At 45.9% G+C, this 16,121-nt stretch overlaps 1 protein-coding gene and 1 long non-coding RNA gene across 5 annotated transcripts in view; one reads left to right on the forward strand and one right to left on the reverse strand.

Annotated features, from left to right (window-relative positions):
* The window catches only part of LOC100080169 (transducin-like enhancer protein 1), a 95,367-nt gene extending 81,549 nt beyond the window's left edge, over positions 1–13,818 (reverse strand). For 3 of the 4 annotated variants that reach the window (XM_029056101.2, XM_029056099.2, XM_029056100.2), the window contains exons 1-4: positions 11,964–13,817; positions 10,922–11,022; positions 9,211–9,274; positions 9,054–9,098 (exon numbers count right to left, since the gene is read on the reverse strand). In XM_029056101.2, coding sequence (XP_028911934.1) covers positions 9,054–9,098; positions 9,211–9,274; positions 10,922–11,022; positions 11,964–11,987 — 234 coding nt within the window. In that variant the 5' untranslated portion in view covers positions 11,988–13,817. Of the gene's footprint in view, positions 1–9,053; positions 9,099–9,210; positions 9,275–10,921; positions 11,023–11,963 lie in introns of all 4 variants that reach the window. The other variant, XM_029056098.2, reaches the window with a different exon arrangement.
* A 133-nt stretch (positions 13,819–13,951) lies between these two features.
* LOC114807944 lies at positions 13,952–15,427 on the forward strand. Its single transcript, XR_003755942.2, has 2 exons — positions 13,952–14,235; positions 14,720–15,427. It is a non-coding gene; the product is annotated as an uncharacterized LOC114807944 (long non-coding RNA).
* Positions 15,428–16,121: the final 694 nt, after the last annotated feature.

The following is a 16,121-nucleotide window of genomic DNA, read 5'->3' on the forward strand; positions in this document are numbered from 1 at the left end:
CGCACAACTACTCCAAATGCTTTAAAGGAGAAAGCAAAACGTGAAGGAGAAAGCTTTTGAAAAAGCTCTTAATGTTTCACAACTTCCCAGACCAGGGCTGATGGTACCATGTTAAAGATCTAGAGTCCCAAAATGCCCAGAAATCATAATGCTCCTTTCACTGTGAACAAAACAAACCATGGTCTGGGTGCAACCTTAGCATTTTTAAAAAAAAAAAGAGATTTCATTTTTGGGTTTCAGGAGCAGCGCGGCTCAGTGCAAAGAGCCTGGGCTTCAGAGTCAGAGGTCATGGGTTTGACTCCTGGCTCTGCCACTTGTCAGCTGTGTGACTGTGGGTGAGTCACTTAACTTCTCTGTGCCTCAGTTACCTCATCTGTAAAATGGGGATTAAGATTGTGAGCTTCACGTGGGACAACCTGATTACCCTGTATCTACCCCAGCGCTTAGGACAGTGCTCGGCATGTAGTAGGCGCTTAACAAATTTAAAAAAAAAAGATTTCACAAATACTAAAACATGATGAGCGCTGCAGCTTTGGCCTTATAATCCCAAAGTGAGTCTACTGATTAAACCCACTGCCTGCTACTAAAACTCTTTTCCCCAGTTCTTAATGAAAAACATTTTCAAAGCAAGATGAACAGAATATGGCCAAAGGGCAAATTTTTCTGAAACAATCTTAAAAGTGGAAATGGTTAATTTAAAACAGATCACCCTAAATGTATATACCCTTCCTCTGATTTGAACCACCCATAGCTGGTTTTCCAGTCTTCACATTCATTCTTAATCTCTGATGGAGATGCAGATAAATGCCCCTCCCCTTCAACACTCGTAAATGGAAAGCTACCTTTTTATTTTCACTCACTAATCCATAGAAGCCTTTCAAATGGCACAAATAAAGACGGCAGCATTTTGTTCTCTAAATCAATTTTCTCCTCAGCCATCAACTAGATGTTCCAGCACAGAGAAAGAACAGTTCTTCCCTTCTAATTCAAAAATCCATACTGCCATTGCCCTTGCAAACTGCTAAACAAGCAGTATCGGCAATTCACTTGTGTTCTGTAATATATTTACTGCAAATCCCAATGGCTTTGCCTCCTAATGCAGTTTTCTATTGTGTCTGTTCTTGTCAATACACTGACTGGTCACCTTACTTGTAAGCTGCTTTGACCGACTGTTTACCCAAGGCATCAAGAGGCTGGAAGAGGAACAAAAGCATTGCTTATGAAGAGCCCAGGCTTCCTGACCAATGCCTGTAGACTAATCATGCTATATAAAGCCACTCTGGAGCCCACGATGCTTTATTATAAACACTTACTAAAACCGAGCCAACACTTACTTCAGGCCCCAATTACTCTCTGAAATACTTCAGAAGAACGTATGGTTTTACTGTTTGTTTTTTACGATCTGAATCAAACCAACAACTATGCTAGTTAGGGAAGCTCAACTCTCATGTCACTGAAAATGAGTTGGGTGGCTGTGGCTTTTTTCTTCTCCCTCCAAGAGTAATATTCCATACAGAAGATCGATCACTTTATAGGCTTTCAGACTAGACTTTTGAGGTTAAATATGATCTTGTTTAACCAGGCCCGTTCAACTTACCTGGAGCAAAGGCAGAAAGAGAGAGTCATAGACAGAGACAGAGACAGAGAGACAGAGACAGAGAGAGAGGGAGAAAGACAGAGGGCAAGCTGAGAAAGCAGAGGAGGAGAGGGGGTAAGAGGGCTAGCGGTGCTGAGTCAGGTATATATCTCAAAACCATGCCTAACCCAATAAATACAGTTGATGACAGTTCCTGGTCGATTAAACTATCTAAGATTGTACTACACTTCTCTGAATAACTTTCATCATGAAGATAATCTGGATGGAAGTTTTCAGAGTTGGTTCCAAATGAAGTATGTATCAAAATTAAGTCGCAATTCAAGCAACACTGCAAGTCTTGCTTTTTCATGGAATGTCAAGAATCTTGATGGATACACTATACCTTTGACTTTTTTATAATTGTTTAAACAACTGCTCTGGTCTAAGTGCAATGGTGAGATTCCAAGTACAGATAGTGGGGGTTAGTGAAGAGATGGCAAGATTAGAGAACTGGGCTCCAGTTTTATAAAATCACAAAATGTAATTAAAGTCATAAACTCAGGTCTGACATAACCCACTAAAAGACCTGAGGGTCTTCTCGGTACCAAAGCAATACTTTTAATCTGAAGGTTAGCATGTAAAGAGTCTTTGTGTGCATTAGATGTACACACATGCATGTGTCACTGATGCTTGACACCCAGCACTTTCTGAAATTTATGTGGGGGCAGGGGGGGGGGGGCAGTGTACAACACACAGCCCCTACAAAAGGCTGTCCCTTGCTATGTTGTCCTGCTTGTTGTTTGCAGGGTCTAGCACTCTTTTCACTCTAACTAAATAACCAAAAGACACAACCTGTGGGTTTTTTGTTTTTTAGTTTTTATCATGCTTGGGCACCATACTAAGCAATGGGTTAAATATGAAATAATCAGGTTAAACATGGTCCTTGTCCCACATGGGGTTCACAGTCTCAGTTATGTTCCTGGAGAACTCATATTTTGGAAAAAAAACTGTTACAGACATCATTAATTCAATATGACTTAATGGGTTAGGGGTTAGATCAAACAGTGGTTTTTACTGAGCGCTTACTACATTCAGAGCACTGGACTAAGTGCTTGGGAGAGTACAATACAACAGAATTAGCAGACACATTCCCTGCCCATAAGGGGTTTACAGTCTAGAGGGGGATGGTCCCAAGATCCCACCAGGACAGACACTGATAAATACCTCTATCGTTGTTATGTAGGAGCTCTTTCATAACAGTGTTCATTAAGTATCATTTTACTGAATTAAATGCAGCATTGTAAAGTTACAAAAATAAAAAGTAATACAAAAACAGTGCAGTTCCAGTTGACTGAGGGAGAGGCTGGAACTGAGTGTGCCTAAGTAGAAATACTGTTTCAAAGGTCCTTTGCAACTTAAGCCTCCAAACACAGAAAAAAAAAAACAGGCGTGAGCGTAAATTTTGCTAGACACGAGGCTCAACTCTAACCTAGAAAGACCATCTTCAAGACCACCTTCACGAAGCTCCTGATCGAAGTGCCAGTGAAGGCACCAGCCTGGGATCAATTCAGTTAATGTGGGGGATCAGGACATAAACACTCAACCCATACCCCATAAACCAATAAATGGCTCCAAGAAGCTGATCGATCATTACTGAGTTCTGCTCAAGTTAAAAATGCCCATCAAACAATGAAAAGCCACATATCTTACTACCAGTTTTCCCAGATATCCAGTCTCAAAAGTCGAAAGCCAAAACTCAAAAGTAAGACCTTGGGATCCTCCTTGATAGCAGTGGAAAAATCATCTCGTATTATTTGTAAGGACAATCCTGCCGATACATTAAACTGACCCGATCTGGATCGGTGTACCTAGGTGGTGTACATTCACGTATATGTATCCTCCGGCAACAAAGCAGCGCTCCTTCCTCAACTGCCCATGTGTTAACTTAAAAACCATTATGACAAACCCTTCAATTCAAAATAGTAGGATAGGAACTCAAAATTACTCACCTGTGAAACCTAAGTATGGAAAGACACCCCTGTGCAAATGAAATTTATCTTTAACTCCCCTTCAACAGTAGTGCCATCTTATTACAGCTAAGAGTCAAGCAAACTCCTTAATCCACCTCTAATTAACCTACTTCAAGAGACCATGATGCTTTAATGAAAGATCAGCAAAGATTTGGGGCTTTGAATAAGGACCACTTAAAGTGATGGAGCTAAGTGCCATTGGTTCTTCACACACACATTTACCAAAGAAGAGATGATTTTTTGCTCTTTTGGCGTATTTTTTACGCTGCCATTTAACTTGGGAAAGCAATTATCTCAAGAAAAGCACTGCTTCCCAGGCTTCTGGGTGAGTCCAACAACACCCACCTGTACTGTCCACTTTGGAATGTTACATGGGCCACAATTTTTCTTGGCTTTTCTCTGCCATCTCAGTGGAGAGATGCCCCCTGCTGAAGCCATGCAGGATACCAGAAGGCCAATCTGCCCCACAAAACTGGTCACAGATCCCAGGAACCCATCCAAAGAGAGGACAGGCCCCACCTTCTCCCTTTTGGCATGGCAGAAACTAAACAGTGGTCATTTGTACTGCTTGTCAGGGGCTCAAGAGTGATGAATCTTTCTCTGGCAGCTTGCCACTGAACAAAGGCTAATCTTACACCTCAACAGTCTGGGCTTTTAAAACACACACAGGAAGCTTTATCTTCTTCCATTTATTCTAGAAAACAACCTCACTGGTGAAAATAAGAAGAGTCTGCTTTCTAACACTTGGTGACAGCAACCCATGGCTATTAACACCTGAGGAGTGGACCAAAAGGGCCAATACCTGGTGTCCATCCATTTAGTAAGGATGGCTATGGCCCTGGAAGAGAATCTCACTTACGTGTGAAACTTGAGCTACGTAAAGACAGGTATAAGCAATAAAGGGCTCAGACAACTCAGATATATTCGTAGTTAGGAAATTCAGAATAAAACAAAAAAAAAGAGTAGTTTTGCTTTTTAACTGCAAGAGTCCATTTTCTGCCAAGAATCATGATTAAACCTAGAGTCATATTTGCACATTCATGCTCTAAGACTTAACCTGCTTCATTATGCTCCAGTAATGGAAGTGAAATACTTTGAAAATTGCTGAAGATGTTAAATCATCAAATGTAATATTTGGGACTGAGACTTTCAAGTATCTTTCTACTAAAGGGTTCCAAACACTTCTATTTATCTTCATAACATTCCTGTGGGACAATTTAGGGGCATGAATTATTAGCCCCATTTTACAGATGGTAAAAAACCTGAAGGCCAGAGGGGTTAAGCAAATCACTCAAGATCACAGAGGTGAAACTCCTACAGACTTACAGTCCACCGTTTTACCTCACAGACGAAGAGCAGTGGCATTTGTCTCGTGCCTCGCCTATTTTATTGACTTGAAATGGATCCACTTTGGGCCTCAATACATTCTCATCAGGAGAGACAACTGTGGTCGTCGTCTTTTTATACCCATAAATCTCTACCTCCGCTAACTTCATTCAAGGTCAGTGACACAAATGCTTGGACTCCCATGCACTAAAGATTAATGTCAGGAAATTACTTTCTTCAATCAATCAACCATATTTACTGAGCACCTAATATGCACAGAACACTGTTCTGATCCCTTGGGAGAGTCTAACGGACTTGACGGACAGGATCCGTCCTCAAAGAGTACACGCAGCTGACCTCTCACCCGTGTCCTACCTCTAGCCTGGAACGCCCTCCCTTTTCATATCCGACAATTACTCTCCCCACCTTCAAAAGCCTTACTAAAGACATCTCCAAGAGGCCTTCCCTGACTAAGCCCTCATTTTCCTTTTTCCCACTCCCTTCTCCCTCCCTCCTAGTCTCCCTTTATTCACCACCACATCCACCACCCCCCCCCCCGCATTTATGTACATATCCATAATTTATTTTAATGTCTGTCTCCCCCTCCAGACTGTAAGCTCACTGCGGGCAGGGAAGGTGTCTGTTATGTTGTACTCTCCCAAGTGCTTAGTCCAGTGCTCTGCACACAGTAAGTGCTCAGTAAATAAGACTGATTGATGGACACAGTCTACTATGTGCACAGCGTTGTACTAAGTACTTAGTAAACACTTCCAAATCCAACAGGAGAGATAGACTCTAAAATAATTCACAGATAGGGTGGAGGAAAGTGGATATTTAGGTGTGTGCTTAAGCAAGGTCTACATACCTAGTCTAAGTTTTATCTCTCTGGGGGTCTATCAGGTCTTTCCCCAGGAGTCCTACCCTTTTGGGAATAGAGACAAGAATCCCCAAAATAGGGGTAAGGAATCCATAATCCACTGTCAACAACGACCGTAAGAAAATTCCAGTTTGCCACATATGCCATACATATCTTGCGAGACCACCACTGCGACCATTCTGCTTCCATTTTAAGACGGTCCCTGTGCTTGGTGTTTTGACCGATGGCAAAATAAAATAGTAAAGTTAGGCTGTGCCTGAGTCGGTGAATTTATTTTAACCAATTACAAACTTTCAGAGAGCAAGGTGAGGGAGGAATGTTCTCCAAGAAAACACTGACACGATTATCAGCATGTTTTACATGCAACCAACCCTCACTTTCACCAAGCAGGCAAAGCACAATTAAACTGCTCTAGTCAGACAACACTTCCATCTCAACATTGCCATAAAGACTTTTCCGTTTGAGACTTGACACAAAAGTGTTAAAATCACCAGGGCCCCTCCTCCCCAACGCCCAAGGCCCAATGCCCTCCCCATCCCCCCACCCCCACCCCCGAAAAAAAAGAACTACTAAAGATGGGGGGAGGGGGAGGGAGGAAGACATGGGAGAAGCAGAGAGGCAGCAGTCACACAGGAGACAAGCCTTAAGAACATAAAAGCTCGCTCAGTGGAAAGTTTCCCCATCACTGCATTTTTCAGTAACAAAGATGTTGTCAGAAATGACAATTTTTTGTGTCCCCTGATGATGCCTTGCTAGCATTTGGTTATAAGCCATAAAGCAGGAATAATTTCAGCCTGTCAGGAGTCTAGCTAATGCCCAGTTTCCCCCTAGAGAGAATTCCTGTCAAACGTAATGAGCGCTCCAAAAGGCCCTCTACAACATAATGAGCACTTAGGCCATGCTGGTGAGCAGCCAGCAAAAAGCATCAATTTGAGCCTGGCTACACCCTAGGGGCCAGACGTCACCAGTTTTTAATAAGAATTATGATTACTAGCTACCAAATGCCTCCTCAGAACTTATTATTAATGTTTGACATTCAGGAGGATGTTTTTAAAATGTAAGGCCACTTTACACTTTATACAGCAGAGCCATTCATACTACTATGGTTTAGAGACTGTCAGCATTTACAATACAAGCTGAATTTCAGGGAGTGTAATACCCTGCTATAAAAACACTGTTTGTATCAGCTTTTCATATTTTTAAATTATATTTCACTGCGTTCCATACACAATATATAGTGTATTGATATTATGTGTGTGTGTGTGTGTACACACACAGATACATACACAATGCATAAGAAATATGCCAACCCCTACTCTTCCTCTTTTACCAATACACTTTCACAAAACACCCCTCCTCCTCTCTCTTTTCTAAATTTCCCACACAGAAACACCCAACTGATGCAGTGCTATATAACTGAACGGACAGTAAAAGAAAACTGATACGCATCCTTGAATTCCCCCAGTAACTCCAACATAAACTCCCGGAATTACATAGTGATCTTCTAAAACTCAACAAGAGGACCTATAGTGGCCGGTTAATTCAACTCCCTTCTTTTTGTTTTTCGTTGGATTTTTCTTTTATTAACATTATAAGAAAAAACACACCCTCTTGTTCCCATACATAGTACCAGGATTTTTTAAGAACTGGCAGTTGCTTGGAATGGTCTTTGCCTGAATTTATAGATTTACATAATTGCTGAAAATGACAAAATTTAGCTATCGGTCCTCTTGTCCAGAACTGTCAACAAGTTACTATCCCCTCAAAAAAAGCACTGGCCATTAGAAACAAAACTCCACCCTCAATTGTCCAACCTTCAAACAACAGAACACAATCATCTCTGACTTGAAAAAGAAAATTTAAAAAGATGTCTTAATTATAACTAAATGGAACCAGCATTCAAAACCTCTCCTTCTAAATTTACAGAGAAAAAAAAAAAGAAAGCCTAACTTTCCACAATGTTACCTTACCATTATAAAATCTATGAGGAATTTAAAAATCAAAGAGTTCAGAGTTACAAAAGCAGAATTCCACTCTGAAGCACACTTGCTTAATGAAAGTCTTTGAATATACTGAAGATCTGAAGCCTGAACTAATCAATTTCTCCACTATGGCCTAGCCGGTCAGCCATGCTCTTTAATTTAATGAAACAAGAGTTTTAGATGAAATAGCACATATACATCAAGTAAGAATTGTATTGTTGCACTTTGAAATGTGTCCAACTGTGCAACTTCATCTAATGATAATTTTTTTAAGAGGCAATCGATTTCTGAAAGACTTATTGTACCAGCGTCTTGATGAAAAAGTGAACGTCAGCATATCTACAGAATACTTACACCCTACCATTAATGCTTTCTTTGGCAGACAATGACTAGTCAATCGAGGGTCCTTTGGGCTGAGCAATCATTTAGCTTTTCTTCTCTTATGAGGTCCTTAGTGCCTTGTTCCAGTTCAATACTCTTTTTATTCGCCATTATAGTAGCCATAAGTGTGAATTTTATGGGAACTTGCAAACTCATAGTCATAACTAGAGCTTTCCCAGTCACTAATCTTTTCATGCTTTTAAAACCGCTAGGATCTGAGCAACTATCGACATATGCTGTGCATATAAAAGGTTGGGGGCGGGGGGAGGGGGGCGCAGGAGGGAGGGGAGATGCAGCTCCGAGGCTGCATCAAACTAGGAATTTTCTCAAAGATCAGTTTTCCTATAAGCCACTGAATTTAAATGTCCTTAATGCAACTTCAAAAACATATACGGCATAGAAAAAAATCTGAAAAACAACGACAAAAAGAGAACCAAGGATGGTAATCATAGACCTTGTTTCACACTGATTGGAAAGATCCTTTCTTGAATGTAGTTTCTTGCTACCACAGGACAAAAGCACTCAGAAGCACAGACACATATTCCCATTTTCTACTACATGAGTGCACAGATTACTCAAATTAGGAATCCAGGATTTTCTACGTGGTAAAAAAAAACAAAAAACCTAACCTCTGGTTCACCTGTAATTAGAATCGTTTGCACTTCCCCAGTTCCTCTGATCTGGTGATCGCAAATGACACCACAAATACTGAATAGCAAACCTTTCGCAACAGTTAGTAGCTCTATTACAGTTAGTAGCTCTATTTTAAGGGTGGGGATACTGAGGCCTAGGAGGGTTAAGTGGCTTGCAAGGTCAACCACAGCCAGTGGCAAAACTAGGATTACAACCATGATTAACTCAATTTGGATTGCTAATCTTACCTGTTTATGCATTTCAATGTTTAATCCATAGGACATTTCGTAATACTGCGAAGAGAAAAAAAGCATTAAGATGCTTTGTGTAGTCCAAGAAAATACATTAGTGTGTGGGTTTTTTTGTTTTTTTTTAAATAGAACAAGTCAAATCTTCGGTACCTACCATCACATAGTGCCTTTGCATTTCTGTCTTTTCACTTGCCAGTTTCTCACATTCCAATTTAAGGCTACAAAAACAAAACAGGCAACTTAATGTAAACATTATGTCACTTGTTTTAACATCTGTCTCACATATTTGCACTTCAAGTAAAAACACAGACCAATTTGGAAAAACTATAAACTATCAAAGTAAATATCCAAAAGCTTTGTTCCAGCATTTACTACAAAAAAAAAGTCAAGATGAATAGTGCTTAATATCCACTTAGCTTCCTTTCATTCTTAGTGTATCACAATCATTGATGCTTAAGGCTAAAAACACTGTCAAAACCTCTGATCTGTTTTGTGGATTAATCAGAAATTTTAACCACCACTTCACTAGATGGGTTACTTTCAATCAGAGACTCCGCTAATCTGGGCTGAAAATGGAGACTTCAAATTTCTCTGATGTCAGTACTTCATCGGACGCACTGTGTACTTTAGCTTTGCAACTCAAATATTCCCATCGGTTTCTAAAAACTGAGCCGGAAAGGTTGAGGACTGCTTTGGGCTTTATGCTGGGACGGCATGGACACCCATTTCTCCTCCACGGTACACAATCCCCATACCGTGCCTTCAGCAGCACACATTAGCAATACCTCTAAAATGGCTTGCACCACGGTTTACAGCAGATGAATCCATAATGGAAGACAAGGCATCGGGTTAAAATTCAAAAAGCTCAGGAGGGTTACAGATCTAAATAGCGACAGACAAAAGCGGAGTGGATATTATTCCTCCAGTTTAGGTCAACCAGCAGAACCGTGACATCAGGAAATGATTCTTCCTCAGAGTGCCAGAAACTCCCAGTCTGGCCAGCGGAACGGTCATCCTTGCAAATCGAATGGTATGCCACCCTGTCCCCTTTGATATCCCCTCTGTGCAGAGGCCTCCCACTAGGGCAATAGAGAGGTCTGAGCACCAGAAGGGCAATCTCCACTTGATATTCTGACTGATTTCTTTTTTCCCCTTAATCTCAAGGCTCCTTGTTCACGGCACTTGGAACTATTCTGATTTCTTTTTTCCCCATAATCTCAAGGCACCTTGTTCGTGGCACTTGGAACTATGCTCTTCACTCCCCCCCCCCATTGAATTCACCTGCTTAAGAGCAGCGAACTTTCCATCTCGGACTTTGCTTTGGAGAGCGACTGTATTCCCCGGCTAGACAAATACATTATTTCAACACGGCTCTTGCCCCCGTGTCCCTACATTCCACGACTGAGGCATTGATTTGAGCTGGTGTTTTCTGCTCGGCCTCTTGCAAAATAAATAAATGAAGAGCAAATATTGACATTTCTCATGCGACTCCCAAACACACGGAGAAGAGTTCATCTGGACAGCAGCAAACAAGCAAAGGAAACAATAGGAGGAGGAAGAGTAGGAGGTGGAGGAAGAGGGAGACCGAGGGAAGGGTGGAGAAGGTGGGGGGGAGGACGGGGGGGCAGGGGAGGGTGAATGACAGGTCTTTACTGGGACTCCGTACGCCACCGTCTGGACGCGAGGGCGAAATGCAGCTGCCACCGCAAACCTCCCGCGAATGGACGGGGGGCGGGGGGGGGGGGGAGAGAGGAGAAAGCCGCTCCGCCTCCCCACCCCACCCCCGGCCCGCAGGGGGACCGCTCGCTCGGGGCAAACCTCCACTCCGGCCGGAGTTGGGGGCGCTGGCGGCGGCTTGCACCCACCTGTGATACTGCGCCTGCAGGAACTGAAACTCCTCCTTGATCCGGTCCAGGGACTCCGGGATGGTGAATTTAAAGGGCTGACCCGCAGCCTGATGCGGCGTCTGAAGGTGATGGGGCCGAGGGAAGGAGCGAGAGCAGAGACGAGGGGGAAAGAAAAAGATAAACAAGGATAAAGTTACCCAGCATTATAAAACAACAAAACGAAACAACAACAAAAAAAACCCGTCGCGGGGATAATACAAACTACTTTCGCACACTTTATTCAGGAGGAAAAACAAGGTCTTCTGGAAAACGTTTCTTCCTTTCTCCTCCCGCGCCCCCACCCCACCCCCGGCAAGCCCGCGACATGAGGGGGGACAGGGCACGGCTCGGCATCGGGGTGGAGGGGAGGGAGGAGAAGGGGTAGATCGGGGGGAGGGTAATAGCCCTGGGGAGGCGGAACAGCACACACCCTCCCCCGCCCGCCCCCACTCCCGTTCCCAGAGACGGCGCCGCCACCCCCTCCCTACAGAATCCGGGGGCCGCGATTGACATGTAAATCGGTGATCCACTGAACAAAGGGGGAACGGGGAGGGGGCGGCTCGCCCAGTCCCGAGGGCGGGGGAAACTCAACCCATCCCTCTCCCCTCCAGAGAGAAAGAGATGGAAGAGGATGGGGGGGGGGGGGAGAAGAAACCCAAGAAGTTGACCCGTACCCACCCCCCGGCATATCTCTGGCTAGTGCGGGGGGAGCGGACGCAACCGCAGCCAGGGACTGAAAAAGAAAAAAGGCTAAGGAGATGAGGTTTTTCCAGGTTTCTCCCTTCCGCCCCACGCCTTGGGGGGGCAAAAAAATGTTAAAAAAAACCCAATATAGGGAGGCAGAGAGGTCTTCCCTGCGAGCCAGGTTCCCAGTTGCAGAAACCTCCCCTTGCACCAACGCAGCCCCTCACCTCCGGATGGGGGGGGGGGGGGGGGCTGAGGTCACGGGGCGAAGAGGAGGTATGCGTTCCACCCCCCCTCCGGCCCCCAAAGAGAAGGCTCCCCACCCTTGGGCCCTTACCGGGTGCCGGCTTTGCGGGAACATCGTTCGGACGGCCGCCGCGGTTTTGCTCCTGGACAGCTCAATCTCCAACTTTAATCCCGCCGGGGACGAGTCGAGCAAGGCGAGGAAGATGGGAGATCCCGCCAGGCGGACGAGGGGCGGCCGGGGACACACACTCACACACTCACTCCCGGACTGGCCAGGGATCTGGCCCCTCGCCCTCTCCCCGCGACGGCGGGTGGCTGCCGCTGTTGCTGCTTCGCCTCCCGGGTCTTTGCCTCCAGACTCACTGCCACATCGCTTCCCTGGTCCTCGCGCGCCGGGGCCGCCGCCTGTCCGTCCGTCCGTCCGTCCGTCCTCTGGGAGATGGGGAGTTTACAGGGGGCACACAACACCCAAAGTGCACGAGAGTCACTCGGTCCGGGAGCTGATGTAGGTGTGTGCACGGGCTCGCTCGCGCGCGCGCGCACACACACACACACACACTCGCGCGCTCTCGCACACACTCACACACGGAGGCTCCGAGCCCCCGATGCAGCGAGTGATGCAAAGGAGGGAAGGTTCCTCACTCTCCCCCTCCTCCCCCTTTCTCCCCTCCCACCCCGATCTGCGCGCCGCTTGGGTCCCAAGAAAATTAATCCTTCAACCGGCTGTCCTTCGGACTGTCTTGCTTTTGCTTTCCTTCTATCCCGGCGGCTTGAAACTTGCAGGTGGCAAGGAGCACCCCCGGCCAAACCAAACCAACGAAGAAAAATAAAGCAAAAATATCCCCAGGCAAAGAGGCGACGGCTTCTCCCGGCGGAGGCAAAATCCAGGAAGAAGAGTAGGAAGAAATTGCAGCCAATACCGCCAGGCGAGGACTGGGGGGGTGGGGGGGGGGACGGGGACGCGGAGGGGGAGGGAATTACCCTCCCCTGTTGTCTTTCACACACTCACACGGGCCGGCTCGAGCACCCCCCGGGAGGGAAGAAGAGAGAGACGGAGCCGGGGGCCAAGGCTCGGAGCCCAGTTATCGCCACCGACCGGAGCCGGGGGAGAGGACTAATGAGGCAGGAAAAAGTGCAGAGGGAGCAGGGAGAGAGCGCGCGCGGGGAGGAGTGGTCCAAGCCAAGACATGCACTAAGCAGTCTCGGGGTTGGAGGGGGAGGAGGGAGGTGGGGGAAAAGAAAAGGAGGGGAGGAGAGCAAAATCTTCTGTGCAGTTGCACAAAATCCGCAGCAGTAGTAGCAGCGGCAACCCGACCCGAGCAATTCCCGGGGTGTTACTCGAAGGGAAGCAGTCCGCCCGAGCGCAGCAGCCCCGCCGCCGCCTCCTCCTCCGGCCCGAAGCACATCGGGGAGTAAAGCTCACACACACCCATGCGATAGCAGCATCTCTCACCCACAACCACACTCACACTAGCCCGTGCCTCCTTCTCCTCCTGCCGCCGAGATCGGTCCTACTCCTCCCCTCTTTTCTCTGCCTTCTAACAATCGCTGCTCCAGCCTGAAGTAAAGTTCTCCGGAGCCCCCGAGTGCAACATCCACAGAGCAGGGGGGTGGCAGGGAAAGAATCCACGAACCTGCGCGCTCCCCGCCTCTTCCCTGCTCCCGGCGAGCAGGCGATGCTCCGCGGAGGGGGGGGGAGGGGGGGGATATGTGGACAAGGAAGAATGCCCCGAAGAGGGCGGAGGGGTAGGGGGAGGCAGAAGGGAGTGTTCGGTGAGGTCAGCCGGCGGGATCCTAAGGTGGTAGCAGCAGCAGGACGGTCTGCAGGCAACCCAACTCTCGGAGACGCGGGACACAGTGTTGCCGTTGCTGCCGCACCCACTGCTGCCGCCCGCGCGCGCCTCTCGCGCTGGTTACATTAACACGCGGTTTCACACTCCTCGAGCTAACCAGCGGCCGGCCCCGCCCACCCCGGTGTGGGAGGGGGAGGGAGAGGCGACGATAAGGAAGGGGGTTGGCGGGGAAGGAAGGCGGGGGGCGCGCCGAGAAAGAGGAAAAGGACGGGGAGGGGGCCCGCCCAATAGCCAGCTCCGCGGCCCAACGTGGGCCTGTGACGTCCAGCCTCCTGCTGGCCTATGAAGAGGCAGTTTCTCTTCGAGCCTCGGCCTCGCTCCACCTTTCCTCCATCCTCCTTCCCTCCTCCTCGTCCTCCTCGTCCTCCTCCTCTCCTCCTCCTCCTCGTCCTCCTCGTCCTCCTCCTCTTCCCGGGCTCGGGGAGGAAACGTTCCTGGAGGAGCAGCAGGACGCCCGAGCAGACCAATGGCAAGCGGCGGAACGCCGAGATTGGCACAGAGAATGGGAAGGTCGGTGGGAAGGAGAGCGGCAGTGCTGAGCTGTCAATCAAAGTAACGTGGGGGGAGAGAGAGAGAACACACTATAAGAAGTGTATTGCTTTTTTATTCTTTCACTTTTCCTCTCAGATTTCTGAGGTTATAAAATAAGAAACAAAGTACATTCTGCTAGGAAGGCCCCTCTGTAGATAAAGACAAACATAGTGTTAAATTTCTCTGTGCGTGTCACTAGACTAATGATACTGTTTGAAGAGTGAGGTCATATTCAAAATTTTCTTTGGGAATGATTTACCTATAGCTCTCTTCTCATAATGAAGTAGAAAATTCTCATGATGATGGAGCAAACTTACAACCACCCCTATTTATGTGTGTATATATATATACACACACACGTGTATATATGTAAAGATATTAGTCTATAAGCAACTTGCAACAGTCATCTAGGTAATATTTGCATGGCTTGAACCTCAGTAACATGCTTTCTTTTCCACTTGAGGACCTCCAAGGATCTCCATCTGACAGACGAGGCTACGAAGACCCAGAAGCATTAAGTGACAGATCCGAATTCACGTGTGGCAGAGGCAGAGCTGTGTCACTGGTTAAAGTGCCAATCCTAAATTCCACCCAACTTTGGAAAGTCCCTCTCGTACCCACTCTCATCACCCTTTCCAAACAGTTGTTCCCCACCTTGTTTCCGGACAACCCACTTTATCTGAATGGTCCTGAAGGTGTCCTAGTTAGAATTCTCCCGAGAGTCATCATTCCAGTTAAAAGGGCTTTGTGTAAATGGGATGTCTTGGGTATTAATAATGACAGTTTCCAGCGGTGTCAGTCTGTATGAATAAATCGAACACACAAGGGTTGAAAACTTTCAAAATTGCAGAGAGTTTAGAGTTCTGTTTAAAGTAGAGAACTGTCAGGCCATTTCCACATGCTACATGTGGGAATCTTGTAGCCACAGCCAAATAGTGACATACCCTTCAGCGGGAAATGCAGTTCTTCAACAAACATCCTAATAACAACCATCTTACTTATGTTGGAATTTAGTTAACAAGTTTTTGGTATTAATCATTTTTACCCCCTCATTTGAAAAGGGCTGATTTAGGAAAGCACTTGTTATTTCAGCTGGGATGTGTTTTATTTGAAGACTTGCCTATCACAAGGGTGCTCTTTCTTGAAATATTAAAGAATCGTTTTTAGAGAATATTCTGTTGCACTCTTCCTCACTTTAAACATGCATGAGATTGATTGGTTCATAATTAGATCCACCTCAACTATGAATTATAAATGCAAAATGGGTATTTATAGGCTTTCCGTCCAGGACCATAGAAATTCCTACCAAATACAGCATTTTGGTTCTACAGCCTACTCATTAGAAGGATTTTCATTTGTGTTGCAGGGTTGCTAGTTTTACTTGGATGGAAAATGATGGGGGTGGGGAAAACACATTTCCTCCTTTTTCTTTTTGTAAAATTACATGATGACATTTGGGGCTTGCTCTCCATATGCAGTACTTTAAAAAAAATGCTTATTCAAATTCCATAGGGAAACTGGTTGAATCTCAGATCTGCTTATGTGGGGTCGACTGCAGACAGTACATCGCATTTTTCCAGTTATGTAAAGAGTGTATGGGCAGTCAGTATATCTAGGGTAGCTATGGGGCCTAAGACAACACACCTGCTTACCCAGTTTTGGCTGGTGCTAAGTTGAACTTGCTGGTACAAGCTGGTAATTAGATATCAGCAGACAAATTAAAACAACAATGGATTTTGGAATAGGAACAGAAGTGTTATTGTTGTTGCTTTAAGGTTTCTTTTTTTTTTTTTTTGAAAGCAGGTCTGCATACAAGCTGAATAGAAATCTGAGCATTCTGTAGGGTTTTTTTTGCATCCTTTGAG

The sequence above is a fragment of the Ornithorhynchus anatinus genome, chromosome X5, assembly GCF_004115215.2.
Source record: "Ornithorhynchus anatinus isolate Pmale09 chromosome X5, mOrnAna1.pri.v4, whole genome shotgun sequence".
Lineage (NCBI taxonomy): Eukaryota > Metazoa > Chordata > Mammalia > Monotremata > Ornithorhynchidae > Ornithorhynchus > Ornithorhynchus anatinus.